We start from the raw sequence: 16323 nt of genomic DNA on the forward strand, positions 1-16323 counted from the left end.
AGGGTTTCCACTGACCGTCAGATTGACCTTCTGGTCAAATCCGTGTATGAAGCGGCGGGGGCCGCGTTTTCCCCAACTTTTGCAGCAGTGTGGGTTCTCAAAGCCATCTCTGCTTCTCTAGAGGAGATGCATTCCCTCACCAGGGAATCTATGCCCGAGATGGTTGCCTTAACTTCTCAAGCTTCAGCTTTTTCATCTTATGCCATGTCTGCCATGCTAGAGGCTTCTCACCGCACTGCGGTGGCTTCGGCTAATTCCCTCGTTATCCGCAGGATCTTGTGGCTTCGAGAGTGGAAGGCAGATGCTTCTTCAAAGAAGTACCTTGCTGGGCTCCCTTTTGCTGGTTCCCGGCTGTTCGGTGAACAGCTGGATGAAATCATTAAAGAAGCTACTGGCGGGAAGAGTACTTCCATACCACAAACCAAGACCAGGAAACCTGCCCAGGGTAGGAATCAGTCGAGGTTTCGCTCCTTTCGTTCCTCCAACTGGTCGTCCTCTAAGCCCTCCGCCTCGTCCGCTAACTCAGCTAAGGACCAGAAATCCAACTGGCACCCAAAAGCGTGTCCACAGAAGACCGCAGGAGGTTCTGCCACTAAGGCAGCCTCCTCGTGACTCTCTGCCCGCTCCAGCAACGTCCTTAGTCGGTGGCAGGCTCTCCCACTTTGGCGACGCTTGGTTTCAACAAGTCTCCGATCAGTGGGTGAGAGATATCATCTCTCACGGCTACAGGATAGAATTCTCTTCCAGCCCGCCAAACAGATTTTCTTTATCGTTCCTTATGGGAGACCCAAACCATGGGTGTATAGCTTCTGCCTCCGGAGGACACACAAAGTACTACACTCAAACGTGTAGCTCCTCCCTCCGGGCTATATACACCCCCTGGATGACAATCTACCCAGTTCAATGCTTTGTGTTTCAGGAGGTCACACACACACTTGCATTCTCTGATATTTTTTCATTTTTATTTTGATTTTCAAGATTTGGAAGAAAAGCGGGTCCAGTCTGGACTCCCGGCATGTCCCTTCCCACCCCACTCTGTCGGCGGTGCTGTTAAGGTTGACTTTACAAGGCTGGAGCCTTCACATGCCGCGCTCCTTCACATCCTCTGAGAGGCTCTGGTTTGAAGTGGGAGCCGTCACGGTCCTCTCTGCTTGCAGGAGACCGGTCTCCATCCGCAGCCCTGTCTGGTTCCTGCTGGAAGGAGCGTTCACCCCCCCCCCTCAGGGACTGGCCCTGCGTCTCAAAAGCTAAGTATTGAGACGTTTTTCAGGGGTCCCGGGTACTTTTATTAGGGGGACAGTATGTGTTTTATCGTTACTGTAAATTCCGGCCGGTTCTGGGGGTTTCCCCTGAGAACCGCGCCGAAGGTGCCTGCTCGTCGGCCGCATTTTAAAATCTAGGCCCCGGCTTCAGTTTGGGCCTAGTTTCGGTTTCGGCTTCTCTGCATGTCATGCATACAGGATGCATAGCGTGGCGCCGCCCACCGCCCGGCCAGCAGAGGGGAGGGCACTCCTCTCTGGGGAGATGTTCCCTCCCCTGTATCTCTCCCTGGCCCTCCGTTTTCCCGCTCTTGGCCTAATACCCGCCCCCCTCCTCCTTCCAGCGCCATTTTCTCAGCGTTCTTACACTGGACGGCGCTGGATGCTGCAGCTGCTGCTGTTTAGGAGGGCTGACGCTTCACTTAGGCTTTGAGCTGTGGAATCCGGAGGGCACACAGAGAGCGGTCTGGTAAGCCACAACCTCTGGTTGTGGGCTTTTTATTACACTCTCAGGACATTCTACAGGAGTGTTTTCTTGCTGCAGAGCTTCCACCTCAGCAGCATGTCTGTCACCCGGAGCAAGGCTGCAAACATGTACGCTATATGCACTGCATGTAAGCTCATTCTGCTAGAGCCAAGCACATAGCCACATTGTGATGCCTGTGCTAATATGGTTGTGTCTCAGCCTGGAGCCTCCTCAGGGGTCCCTCCGGCTGCTCCGGCCCCGGTGGCTGAACCCCCGGCTTGGGTAGCATCCTTTTCACAAGCTATTTCTCAGTCTTTTGCCGACTCCATGGGGCAGCTGTCCCGGACACTGCTGACCATGCATCAGCCCCCTTCTCAGGGTGCTTCTGCTGCTCCTAGCTCTGCAGAGCTCTCAAGAGCATGTCCTAGGACCCCGTCCCCCTAAACGGAGACGCAGGGACCCTTCTCCTTCCTCTTCCCACGGCTCTGATTCACGTGCCGAGGTGCAGGGCGAGGAGGATTCGTTTACTGTGGGCTCAGACGCTACCTCTATGTACCCCATTGACTTGTTTGAGGGTGATGCGGATGTTAGTGACTTGATTGCGTCCATTAACTCCGTACTGAACCTCAACCCACCAGAGTCAGAGGAACAAGCCTCTCTGGTAGAGATACACCAGTTTACCTCACCTAAGAAAGCTAGGAGTATGTTTTTTAACCACTCCAGCTTTCAGACCACTGTTACCAAGCCCAGGGCCTGTCCTGACAAACGTTTTCCGAAGCGTAGTTCAGATGACCGTTTTCCTTTTCCACCAGAGGTGGTTAAGGAATGGGCCCAGTCCCCAAAGGTAGACCCTCCGGTGTCCAGAATCTCAGCCCGCACAGTCGTAGCTGTGGCTGATGGCACTTCTCTTAAGGATCCCACTGACCGCCAGGTTGACCTTTTGGCCAAGTCTGTATATGAGGCGGCAGGAGCCTCGTTCTCCCCGTCTTTTGCGGCAGTGTGGGCTCTTAAGGCAGTCTCTGCCTCTCTGGCGGAGATATATTCCCTCACCAGGGACTCTATTCCTGAGATGGATGCCTTAACTTCTCAAGCTTCGGCTTTTGCATCCTACGCCATGTCTGCCATCCTGGAGGCTTCTCACCGCACGGCGGTGGCCTCCGCTAACTCCCTCGCGATCCGCAGGATCTTGTGGCTTCGAGAGTGGAAAGCAGACGCTTCCTCTAAGAAGTACCTTGCGAGTCTCCCTTTTGCTGGGTCCCGGCTGTTTGGGGAACAGCTGGATGACATAATTAAGGAAGCTACTGGCGGGAAGAGTACTTCCTTGCCACAAACTAAAGCCAGGAAACCTGTCCAGGGCAGGATCCAATCGAGGTTTCGTTCCTTTCGTTCCTCTAACTGGTCATCCTCTAAGCCCTCGACCTCGTCCACTACCGCAGCCAAGGATCGTAAATCCAACTGGCGCGCAAAGCCGCGTCCTCAAAAGACCGGAGGAGCCGCTGCCACTAAGGCAGCCTCCTCTTGACTATCTGGCTGCGCCAGCAACGTCCTTGGTCGGTGGCAGGCTCTCCCACTTTGGAGACGTGTGGTTTCAACACGTCGCCGATCAGTGGGTGCGGGATATCATCTCCCACGGCTACAGGATAGAATTTTCTTCCAGCCCGCCAAACAGATTTTTTCTGTCCACACCCCCCTGCTCCAAAGCCGCCGCCTTCTCTCAGGCCATGGCATCCCTGCAGGCCAACGGTGTAATTGTTCCGGTTCCCGCCCGGGAACGGTTCAGCGGTTTCTACTCAAACCTCTTTCTAGTCCCCAAGAAGGACGGTTCCTTCCGGCCCATCCTGGATCTCAAGCTTCTCAACAAGCATGTTCAGGTGCGGCACTTTCGCATGGAATCTCTGAGATCGGTCATTGCCTCAATGACCCAAGGAGATTTTCTGGCATCCATCGACATCAGAGATGCCTATCTGCATGTGCCTATTGCGGTCTCACACCAGCGTTGGCTACGCTTTGCAATCGGAGAGGAACATTTCCAATTCGTGGCTCTCCCCTTCGGCTTAGCCACGGCCCCTCGAGTATTCACCAAGGTCATGGCAGCAGTGGTTGCGGTCCTGCACCTCCAGGGGTTGGCAGTGATTCCTTACCTGGACGACCTTCTAGTCAAGGCCTCATCCAGTGTAGACTGCCAGCGGAGTGTCTCTCTCTCTCGCCACGCTAGTTCAGTTCGGGTGGCTTGTCAACCTGCCCAAGTCAACTCTGACCCCGACCCAGGTACTTATGTACCTAGGGATGCAATTCAAGACTCTGCCGGCACTTGTCAAGTTGCCCTTAGTCAAACAGCAGTCCCTTCGTCTGGCGGTGCGCTCTCTGCTGAGGCACCACCGTCATTCCATCAGACACCTCATGCAGGTGCTGGGTCAGATGGTGGCGTCAATGGAAGCGGTTCCCTTTGCCCAGTTCCATCTGCGTCCCCTGCAGCTGGACATTCTCCGCTGTTGGGACAAGCGGATCTCTTCCTTGCACAGGCTGGTGGCTCTGTCATCACAGGCCAGGAGCTCCCTTCAGTGGTGGCTTCGGACCCTCTCTCTGTCACAGGGACGCTCCTTCCTGACTCCGTCCTGGGTGATCCTCACCACGGATGCCAGCCTCTCCGGTTGGGGAGCAGTATTTCTCCATCACCGAGCACAGGGCACTTGGACTCCGTCCGAATCAGCCCTCTCGATCAATGTGCTGGAGATCAGAGCTGTGTTTCTAGCTCTCCTAGCCTTTCACCACCTGTTGGCGGGCAGGCACATTCGGGTTCAGTCGGACAACGCGACAGCGGTTGCCTACATCAATCACCAGGGCGGGACTCACAGCCGTCTGGCGATGTTGGAGGTTCAACGAATCCTCCAGTGGACGGAGGACTCCAAGTCCACCAAATCTGCAGTCCACATCCCAGGCGTGGAAAACTGGGAGGCCGATTATCTCAGCCGTCAAACCGTGGACAGCGGCGAGTGGGCCCTGCATCCGTCAGTGTTCAGATCAATCTGCAGCAAGTGGGGCACTCCGGAAGTGGATCTAATGGCATCCCGGCACAACAGCAAGGTTCTGGTTTACGTGGCTCGCTCCCACGATCCTCAAGCCTTCGCAGCAGACGCACTGGTTCAAGATTGGTCTCAGTTCCGTCTGGCCTATGTGTTTCCCCCTCTAGCGCTCTTGCCCAGGGTTCTGCGCAAGATCAGAATGGAGGGCCGTCGAGTCATACTCATTGCTCCGGACTGGCCCAGGCGAGCTTGGTACCTAGACCTGCTCCGTCTGTCCGTGGAGGTGCCGTGGCATCTCCCGGACCGCCCAGACCTTCTCTCTCAAGGTCCGTTCTTCCGCCAGAATTCTGCGGCTCTCAGATTGACGGCGTGGCTCTTGAGTCCTGGATCCTGACGGCTTCAGGCATTCCCTCTGAGGTCATCTCCACCATGACTCAGGCTCGGAAGTCTTCCTCGGCCAAGATTTACCACAGGACTTGGAGGATTTTCCTGTCCTGGTGTCGCTCTTCCGACCATGCTCCTTGGCCGTTCTCCTTGCCGACCATCCTGTCTTTTCTACAGTCCGGTCTACAGCTAGGTCTGTCCCTCAATTCCCTCAAGGGACAGGTGTCGGCTCTGTCGGTATTGTTCCAGCGGCGTATTGCCCGACTGGCTCAGGTGCGCACCTTCATGCAGGTCGCATCTCACATCATTCCTCCTTACCGGCGGCCCTTGGATCCCTGGGACCTTAATCTGGTCCTCACGGCCTTACAGAAACCCCCCTTTGAGCCTCTCAGGGAGGTTCCTTTGTTTAGACTTTCACAGAAAGTTGTTTTTCTAGTAGCCATAACTTCTCTCAGGAGAGTTTCTGATTTGGCTGCGCTCTCTTCGGAATCCCCCTTTTTGGTGTTTCACCAAGACAAGGTGGTTCTTCATCCGACTCCGGACTTTCTCCCTAAGGTGGTGTCTCCTTTCCACCTTAACCAGGACATTTCATTGCCTTCTCTATGTCCGGCCCCTGTGCATTGTTTTGAGAAGGCGTTGCACTCCTTAGATTTGGTGCGGGCGCTCCGAATCTATGTGTCACGCACCGCCGTTTTTAGGCGGTGCACCTCACTTTTTGTGCTAACCACTGGTCAGCGCAAAAGTCTCGCTGCTTCTAAACCGACCCTAGCTCGTTGGATCAGGTCGGCTATCACGATGCCTACCAGTGTTCTCAGGTGCCTCCTCCGCCAGGGATTAAGGCGCACTCGACCAGAGCTGTCGGTGCCTCCTGGGCTTTCAGGCACCAGGCTACGGCTCAGCAGGTTTGTCAGGCTGCCACGTGGTCCAGTCTGCACACTTTTTCGAAGCACTACCAAGTGCATGCTCATGCTTCGGCAGATGCGAGCTTGGGCAGACGCATTCTTCAGGCGGCTGTCGCCCATTTGTGAAGTTAGGTTTTGCCTACTTCTCAGTTTGGTTTATTTCCCACCCATGGACTGCTTTGGAACGTTCCATGGTTTGGGTCTCCCATAAGGAACGATAAAGAAAAAGAGAATTTTGTTTACTTTCGTAAATTCTTTTTCTTATAGTTCCGACATGGGAGACCCAGCACCCTCCCTGTTGCCTGTTGGCAGTTTTTCGTTCCGTGTGTTTCACCGGCTGTTGTTAGTAGACAGAGTTCTGGTCTTTCCGAGTTTTACTCTATCTCTACTTATGGGTGGATGTCCTCCTTCAGCTTTTGCACTGAACTGGGTAGATTGTCATCCAGGGGGTGTATATAGCCCGGAGGGAGGAGCTACACGTTTGAGTGTAGTACTTTGTGTCCTCCGGAGGCAGAAGCTATACACCCATGGTTTGGGTCTCCCATGTCGGAACTATAAGAAAAAGAATTTACGGTAAGTAAACAAAATTCTCTTTTTTTCTCTCAACTCCCCCCTGCTCCAAGGCCGCCGCCTTCTCACAGGCTGTGGAAGCCTTGCAGGCCAACGGAGTAATGGTACTCCTCCATTGAACCGCCCGGGAACGGTTCAGAGGTTTTTACTCAAACCTCTTCCTAGTTCCCAAAAAGGACGGTACCTTCCGGCCCATCCTGGATCTCAAGCTTCTCAACAAGCATGTTCGGGTGCGGCACTTTCGCATGGAGTCTCTGCGATCAGTCATTGCCTCAATGACCCAAGGGGATTTCCTGGCGTCCATCGACATCAGAGATGCCTATCTACATGTGCCAATTGCAGTTTCACACCAGCGTTGGCTACGTTTTGCAATAGGAGAAGATCATTTCCAATTCGTGGCTCTCCCCTTCGGGTTAGCCACGTCCCCTCGGGTATTCACCAAGGTCATGGCAGCAGTGATTGCGGTTCTGCACCTCCAGGGGTTGGCAGTGCTCCCTTACCTGGACGACCTTCTAGTCAAGGCTCCATCCAGCGCAGACTGTCAGCGGAGTGTCTCGCTCACTCTCGCCACTCTAGCCCAATTCGGGTGGATTGTCAATCTTCCCAAATCCACTCTGACTCCGACCCAGAGTCTCACGTACCTAGGGATGCAGTTCGAGACTTTGCCGGCACTTGTGAAGTTGCCCTTAAACAAACAGCTGTCACTCCAGTTGGCGGTGCGCTCTCTCCTGAGGCCCCGCCGTTATACCCTCAGGCGTCTGATGCAGGTGCTGGGTCAAATGGTGGCGTCCATGGAGGCTGTTCCCTTTGCCCAGTTCCATCTGCGCCCCCTGCAGCTGGACATTCTCCACTGTTGGGACAAGCGGCCTTCCTCCTTACACAAGTTAGTGACTCTGTCGCCACGGACCATGAGCTCTCTTCAGTGGTGGCTTCGGCCCCTCTCCCTGTCCCAAGGGCGCTCCTTCCTGGCCCCGTCCTGGGTGATTCTCACCACGGATGCCAGTCTATCCGGCTGAGGAGCGGTATGTCTCCACCACAGAGCATAGGGCACTTGGACTCCGTCCGAGTCAGCCCTTTCAATCAATGTGCTGGAAACCAGAGCCGTGCTTCTAGCTCTCCTAGCCTTTCACCACCTGCTGGCGGGCAGGCACATTCGAGTCCAGTCAGACAACGCGACAGCGGTTGCCTACATCAATCACCAAGGCGGGACACGCAGCCGCCTGGCAATGATGGAGGTACAACGCATTCTTCAATGGGCGGAGGACTCCAGGTCCACCATATCCGCAGTCCACATCCCAGGCGTGGACAACTGGGAGGCAGATTATCTCAGCCGTCAAAGCGTTGACTGTGGTGAGTGGTCCCTGCACCCGGCAGTATTTCAGTCGATCTGCCGCAAATGGGGCACTCCGGACGTGGACCTAATGGCATCCCGTCACAACAACAAAGTTCCTGTTTACGTGGCTCGCTCCCACGATCCTCATGCCTTCGCCGCGGACGCTCTGGTTCAGGACTGGTCCCAGTTTCGTCTGTCCTACGTGTTTCCCCCTCTAGCTCTCTTGCCCAGAGTCCTGCGCAAGATCAGAATGGAGGGTCGTCGAGTTATCCTCATTGCACCGGACTGGCCCAGGCGAGCTTGGTATCCGGATCTGCTCCAACTGTCCGTAGAGATGCCGTGGCATCTCCCGGACCATCCAGATCTACTCTCGCAAGGTCCGTTTTTCCGCCCCAATTCTGCGGCCCTCAAATTGACAGCGTGGCTCTTGAGTCCTGGATTTTGACGGCTTCTGGTATCCCCCCTAAAGTCATCTCCACTTTGACTCGGGCGCGCAAGTCTTCCTCCGCCAAGATCTATCACAGGACTTGGAAAATTTTCCTGTCCTGGTGTCGCTCTACCGGCCATCCTCCTTGGCCATTCTCCTTGCCGACTCTTCTGTCTTTTCTACAGTCCGGTCTGCAGCTAGGACTGTCCATCAACTCTCTCAAGGGACAAGTCTCGGCTCTGTCAGTTCTGTTCCAGCTGCGTCTCGCTCGGCTGGCTCAGGTCCGCACCTTCATGCAGGGCGCGTCTCACATCATTCCGCCTTACCGGCGGCCCTTGGACCCCTGGGACCTTAACTTGGTTCTCACAGTCTTGCAGAAACCCCCCTTTGAGCCTCTTAGGGAGGTTTCTTTGTATCGTCTTTCACAGAAAGTGGCCTTTCTGGTTGCCATAACTTCTCTCAGGAGTCTCTGATTTGGCTGCGCTCTCCTCGGAGTCTCCTTTTTTAGTCTTTCATCAAGACAAGGTGGTTCTCCGTCCGACTCCAGACTTTCTTCCTAAGGTGGTCTCTCCCTTACACCTCAACCAGGACATTACCTTACCTTCCTTCTGTCCGGCCCCTGTTCATCGCTTTGAAAAAGCTCTACATACTCTAGATCTGGTGCGTGCTCTCTGGATCTATGTGTCTCGTACCGCTGCGCTTAGGCGGTGCACCTCTCTTTTTGTGCTAACCACAGGTCGGCGCAAGGGCCTCCCTGCTTCTAAGCCGACCTTAGCCCGTTGGATTAGGTCGACCATTTCGGACGCCTACCAGAGAACGCAGGCGCCTCCCCCGCCGGGGATCAAAGCGACCAGAGCTGTCTGTGCCTCTTGGGCTTTTAGGCACCAGGCTACGGCTCAACAAGTCTGTCAGGCTGCCACTTGGGCTAGCCTGCATACCTTCTCGAAGCACTATCAAGTGCATGCTCATGCTTCGGCAGATGCGAGCTTGGGCAGACGCATCCTTCAGGCAGCGGTCGCCCATTTGTGAAGTTAGGTTCTGCCTACTTCTTAGTTTTTTTGTTTATTTCCCACCCAGGGACTGCTTTGGAACGTCCCAAGGTCTGGGTCTCCCAAAGGAACGATAAAGAAAAAGAGTATTTTGTTTACTTACCGTAAATTCTTTTTCTTATAGTTCCGTCTTGGGAGACCCAGCACCCTCCCTGTTGCCTGTTGGCAATTTCCTTGTTCCGCGTGTTTTCACCGGCTGTTGTCGTGGACAGAGTCTCCGGTTTTTCCGTCTCTTGCTCTGTTCTACTTGTGGGTGGCTATTCTCCTTCAGGTTTTGCACTAAACTGGCTGGGACTGGCTCACCAGGGGGTGTATAAGCTCAGAGGGAGGAGCTACACTTTTAGGTGTAGTACTTTGTGTGTCCTCCGGAGGCAGAAGCTAAACACCCAAGGTCTGGGTCTCCCAAGACGGAACTATAAGAAAAAGAATTTACGGTAAGTAACAAAATTCTCTTTTTATTACTGGAACCGTGTACTGTGGTCTAATGAGACAAAGATAAGCTTCTTTTGGTTTAGATGGTGTCAAGTGAGGCTAGCCAGGTGAGGAGGACAAAGACAAGTGTGTCCTGCCTACAGTCAGGCATGGTGGTAGGAGTGTCATGGTTTGGGGCTGCATGACTGCTTCCGGCTACGGGGAGCTGCAGTTCATTGAGGGAACCATGAATGCCTACATGTACTGTCACATACTGAAGCAGAACGTGATCTCTCTTCAGAAACTGGGCTGCAGGGCATAATATACAACATATTGACCCCAAACACGTATACAACATAATGACCCCAAACACGCCTCCAAGACAACCTGGTTAGAGACGCTGAGGGTAAAGGTGTTGGACTGGCCAAGTGTCTCTGGACCTAAACCCTATAGAGCATCTGTGGGGCCTCCTCAAATGGAAAGTGGAGAGGCGCAAGATCTCCAACATCCACCAGCTCCATAATGGCATCATGCAGGATGGACAGAGCTCTTGTGAAGCTCTGGTGAAATCCATGTCCAAAAGAGAGAAGGCATTGCTGGAAAATAATGGTGGTCACACAAAATATTGACACTTTGGGTACAATTTTGCCATTTCCATTTAGGGGTGTACTCACTTTGGTTGCCAGCAGTTTAGACATTAATTGCTTGTGTGCTGAGTTATTTAGAAGACACCAAATTTACCCTGTTATACAAGCTGCACACTGACACTGTACATTGTATTAAACTGTCAGATCTTCAGTGTTGCTCATAGAAAGTTTAAATATTTACAAAAATGTAAGGGGTGTAATCACTTTTTTGATGTACTGTAATTATGCAAATTGCCTTGTTGGAGAGGAAAAGTACTAATACTTTAGCACCACCTATTGGGGTAGCAATCCTAAGGCTGGATTCACATTGCACTGCATCGACCGGCCAACTTCTATCCTGCTGTATTTCTATGCAGCTGACCCACTCCTGTCACGAGAGAAGCCGGTCCCAGAGATGCGATCCTGCAAAACAAGAATGCCGCGGCGACACCATCACATGATTCTCAACGCTGGCAGGAAACTAGCCAGGTCTTTCACCGGGAAGGAACAGCCACGGGAAGGGAAGTCTCCAGTCAAGGAAACCGCCTATACCAAAATATGGTATCCATCCACAGACAGCTGTTTCCGGGGTATTTGCCCCTCATCAGTGTGGAGTAGGAAACTGGCTAGTGGGAGCAATGCCTAGTAGAAGACTACATAGGTAAGGATGGGTGACCTCGGGGAGATCAACATCCAACACATCAGAGAAACCATCACGTGTTTCTCAACGCAGTGACACTAGAGCAAGGCCCCCTGGGAAAATATTCAAAACAAGAATGCCATGGATACACCATCACATGTTTCTCAGCGCTGGCAGGAAACTAGCCAGGCCTTTCACCAGAGATGCGATCCTAGCACGAGTCACACCATTGTGACTCCAGCCTAACAGTCAGCATTGACCAATTTTAAAGTGCCGAGTCTTAGGATAAGAAGCCATCTGCAGACGTGTTTCGGGGTGTTTGCTTCTCATCAGAGCAAATCTGGAATATTTCTGCTGTTATCCCAAGCCATTTGTCAAGGCTCATTAAAGGCTCCATATTGACGTTAACGATTGCTACATCTACTAGGGGGTGCTAGAGTTCTAGTAGTCTTCCTCTCTGAAGAGGTAATTTGCACATTTAAATTCCCAATAATATCTTGCCCACTTAACTGCTTGGGTGCATATATATGTCACATGTTCATGTACCCTAATGACACAGCTCTGACTACCTCCAGGTCCTAGTATTGGCCCTGATAACATCTCAATGAGTTGCCGGACAAAAGAAAATTCACACTTTTATATTATTAAATAATAATAATAATAATAATAATAAATAATATTATTATTATTATTATTTATTATTATTATTATTATTTATTATTAATATATTATCTATTATGATCTATTATTATGATCTATTATTATTTACCATTTATTTATAATAATTATAATATAATTTTTATATAGATTTTTTTTTTTAATTTTGTATATTTTCAAAACAAAGTGTAATGTGTGCATTTAATGACGTAAGTGTTCTCATTCTCTTTCTAGTGACTCCCTGAATACCTCTCTGCCAATATCCAGTACTGTGCAGGAGCCCAGCTACACCTCTCCAGTCATGACCACGTCCAGCCACAGCAACTCTACGCAGAGCCCCAGTCCCATCACCATCTCCTCTTCTTCCTCCTCCTCTTACGACCAGACGTCTGTGCACAACAGAATAGGATACCAAAGCTCCATGCCAGCCTCTGAGGTGGTACCCGTCACTGTAAGCTCCTTATTTATCCTGCAATTTATAGAGCTTGAAGTTGACCTAGGGCTAGATAAATACCTCACCCTTTAATATACCCCAGCAACTCCTTTTCATATGGGGGTCCTATTTTGACTGATTTTTACTGAGAGAATGATATCACAATGACAAAACTCAAGTTAGAAGTTAAACCCTATCTGCTGTATAGGGGATCACTTCCTGATCAATTTGGGGGGGTGACTGCTGGGGCCCACACTAATCTGGAGTACCAGGCCCACAAAGAGCCCCGTCTGATGGTGGCCTAGGTATAGCATGCCCACTGCTCCATACATCCTCAAGGTGAGCGCTGTAGACAGCTTAGCGCTGCAGTGGCAACACCATTGAGCGGAGTGGCACATGCTGCACCCCTACTACCATCAGACGGGGCTTTTCTTGGCCCTGTTCTCCAGATTGGTGGTTCCAGTGCTCAGGGGAAATGGGCTAAGAAATTGAAATGTATGTAAAACATAAAATTATTACTCTCCTATTGCCTCACTGACCTAATTCGTTAGTGATGAAGATACACCATCGTTTAGGTGAGCGCCTCAGCAGTGACACATGCACATAATTAGCTGGATATGTCATGTAAGTGGTGGACAGGGCGTCATCGGTATTAGGAGGTTGCTGAAGAATATAGATATAGAGGGAATTCTGCCCAAACTAGGCACTGGCTTTATTGGCATGCTTTGAAAAGCTCGGCATAATGCGGCATCTATCGATCCCTCTTCCCTAAACTGACACCCTATGTGTTTGCAATAGGAGTGACATGGCAACATGTCAGTCTAGGGAATCCTGGAGACGCACTGTTCTCTGACGACTTTAGGCCCTGTGCGCACTTACCGGATTTTGCCGCGGATTTTTTGCGGTTTTGCTGCATGTTTCGCTGCAGAAAATGTTCATGACATCTCTGCAGTGAGTCACCAGCAAAACCTTTGGGAAAAAAAAATCCTGTGCGCACTAGGCGGAATTTGACAGCAGCATGTTTTGCTGCGGGATTCCCGCAGCAAAAACAATTGCATGTCAATTCTTTCCGCACGTCGCTGCGGGATTTCACTCCATTGACTGCCATGTAATCGTGAAATCCCGCAGGGAATAACGCAGGCAGCAAATTCTGTGCGGTTCACTGCGTTTTCCTGCGTTATTCCCTGCGGTATTTCGCGGTTTACCTCCGGTAATGTACATCGCTTGTTTGCGGTTTTGCAGGGAAGTGATGTCATTACAGGAAGAGGAAGCCGTGCAGAGTAAACACACACAGATCACAGACACAGATCACACACAGACATAGAACACACATAGAAAACAAACGGAAATATAGAAAAAAAAAAAGCACGTGGGTCCGCTGTATATTTACCGTCCAGCCGAGGTAAACACACAGCGGCGGCCCGGTATTCTCAGGCTGGGGAGGGAGAGGGGCAGGGTTAATGTCCCCCGCCTCACTCCCACCTCCCGCAGCCGAGAATATCAGCCGCAGCTGCCCCGGAACTGTCGCATGCATTATGCGGCAGTACCGGCGTGTCCCCGGCTCTTCCTGCTGCCGTGTAGCAGTGGCAGTCAGGGTAATACAAGGAGTTAATGATGGCGGATCGCCGCCATTAACTCCAGGCTTGATCATGGCAGCGTCTATGTGACAGCTGACATGATCAACCCGTAAGTAAAGTGAATAAAACACACAGAAAAATCCTTTATTTTAAATAAAACAAACAAGCCTCGTTCACCATTTAATTAACCCCTCCCGAAACAAAGCTCCGACGTAATCCACAGCTCCAGCATAATCCACAGCTCCTGCGCTGCTTACATCCAGCCGCGACTGACACAGCGCTGAATTACCTCTGCTGTCTCGCAGCGAGACAGCAGAGGTAATTACCGGTCATTTCCCACGGCCGGTAATGTGAACTCACTGCCGACCGTGGGAAATGCAGCGATCTGTCCTCTATCTATTTATCTATCTATCTATCTATTCTTCTGTCTATCTATCTACTATCTCAGAATGAAATGACTTTTTTTTTTTTTCTCCAATGTGCTTTATTGCATTGAATGCAATAAAGCACATCCCAACCCGCACGTGGTAAAACCGCAGCAAACCGCATGCGGTTTTCGGGTGCGGTTTGCCGCGTTTTTTTTACCGCGGGTGCGGTAATCTTTGAATACCTGCGGAATTTTCTTGAGAAAATTCCATTTTCCAGTGCACACATAGCCTTAAAGTATGTTTTGCCAAAAATGTTGCAGCTTTTCTGCATAAAATCTGCACGGCTGCAATAACGTGAACAGTGTGTGACTGATCTTTAATTCCAGTGTTTCCAGCAGCATGAACCTCCAGCCAGGTTCCCTTTATTTCCCTGACAACCCAGTTGGGCTATTTACCAGCATACACGTTACTTCCCCAGTACATATAGATCACATACATACATACATACATACATACATACATACATACCGTATTTTTCGGACTATAAGACGCACCGGACTATAAGACGCACCCTGGTTTTAGAGGAGGAAAATGGGAAAATAAAACTTTAAGCAAAAAATGTGGTCATGACACACTGTTATGGGGCGAGGATCTGCTGCTGACACTGTTATGGGGGTAATGTCCCCAAATTCTCTACTAAGGTACCCCATCCTGGTAATGATCCTCCTGCCTTGTATATGATCCTGCTATAAACCCCCATCCTGCTCCTATACCAGCATCCTGCTCATATTCCCCCATCCTGCTCATATACTCCCATCCTGTTCATATACCCCATCCTGTTCATATACCCCGATCCTATTGATATACCCCCATCCTATTGGTATACCCCCCATCCATCCTGCTCATATTCCCCCATCCATCCTGTTCATATACTCCCATCCTGTTCATATACCCCCATCCTGTTCATATACCCCATCCTGCCTGCTCTTATACTCCCATCCTGTTCATATACTCCCATCCTATTCATATACTCCCATCCTGTTCATATACCCCCATCCTGTTCATATACCCCCATCCTGTTCATATACCCCCATCCTGCCTGCTCATATACCCCCATCCTGTTCATATACCCCCATCCTGTTCATATACCCCCATCCTGCCTGCTCATATACTCCCATCCTGTTCATATACTCCCATCCTGTTCATATACTCCCATCCTGTTCATATACCCCCCCATCCTGTTCATATACCCCCCCATCCTGTTCATATACCCCCCATCCTGTTCATATACCCCCCATCCTGTTCATATACCCCCCATCCTGTTCACATACCCCCCCCATCCTGTTCATATACCCCCCCCATCCTATTCATATACCCCCCATCCTGTTCATATACCCCCATCCTGCCTGCTCATATACCCCCATCGTGCTCATATACCATCCTGGTATATGGCCTGTATCCTATAGCACAGAGAAAAAAATAAACGTTTATACTCACCTTTTCCTCACTCCCTCCAGCACCGATCATCTTCCTCTCACCGGCAATGACCTGCGTGTGTGGAGCCGTTCCCCTGCAGCACGCGATGTCTTCCTGTCTGTGCCGATCAGCTGACCAGCTCAGCACAGATCAGCTGACCGGCACAGACAGGAAGACATCGCGTGCAGCAGGGGGGCGGCTCCACACACGGGGGCGGGTGAGTGTACTGATTCACTGCACCCCGCGCTGGTAATGACGCGCGGGGGGCAGTGAATACAGCCGCACATGATCACTCCAGGCTGTAATTGCCATGGGTGATCATGCGGCCGGCTCTTTGCTATGCGCGCGTCCCCGCTCGTCCTCCCGCCCACCTGTCAGTGCCGGCTTCAGCGCTGAGAGATGGCCGGGAGGATGGGCGTGCATATGTAATGAGCGGGCCCACGTGGTCACGGCAGGCGCTGCTGCTGCCTGCTCGTGCCCCCGATGACCCGCAGCACCCTCATTCCCAGCCGCAGCCCTATAGTCAGACCATAAGACGCACCCCCAACGTTCCCCCAACATTTGGGGGAAAAAAAGTGCGTCTTATGGTCTGAAAAATACGGTACATACATACAGAGATACATAGGAGTTTTGGCTTTCGTCATTGTGCTGAGCTCTTATTCTTTTTCTCCATTCTAGAACGGACACAATGGAATTCGGGCACAAGTGTCTTTGAACAGTAA

At 51.4% G+C, this 16323-nt stretch overlaps 1 protein-coding gene across 9 annotated transcripts in view; it reads left to right on the top strand.

Annotated features, from left to right (window-relative positions):
• The window catches only part of UBAP2 (ubiquitin associated protein 2), a 230400-nt gene that overhangs the window by 141302 nt on the left and 72775 nt on the right, over window positions 1–16323 (top strand). For 8 of the 9 annotated variants that reach the window (XM_075327133.1, XM_075327139.1, XM_075327077.1 and 5 more), the window contains exons 15-16: window positions 11982–12198; window positions 16280–16319. In XM_075327133.1, coding sequence (XP_075183248.1) covers window positions 11982–12198; window positions 16280–16319 — 257 coding nt within the window. The remainder of the gene's footprint in view (window positions 1–11981; window positions 12199–16279; window positions 16320–16323) is intronic. The other variant, XM_075327116.1, reaches the window with a different exon arrangement.

Source organism: Anomaloglossus baeobatrachus, chromosome 1 (assembly GCF_048569485.1).
Source record: "Anomaloglossus baeobatrachus isolate aAnoBae1 chromosome 1, aAnoBae1.hap1, whole genome shotgun sequence".
Lineage (NCBI taxonomy): Eukaryota > Metazoa > Chordata > Amphibia > Anura > Aromobatidae > Anomaloglossus > Anomaloglossus baeobatrachus.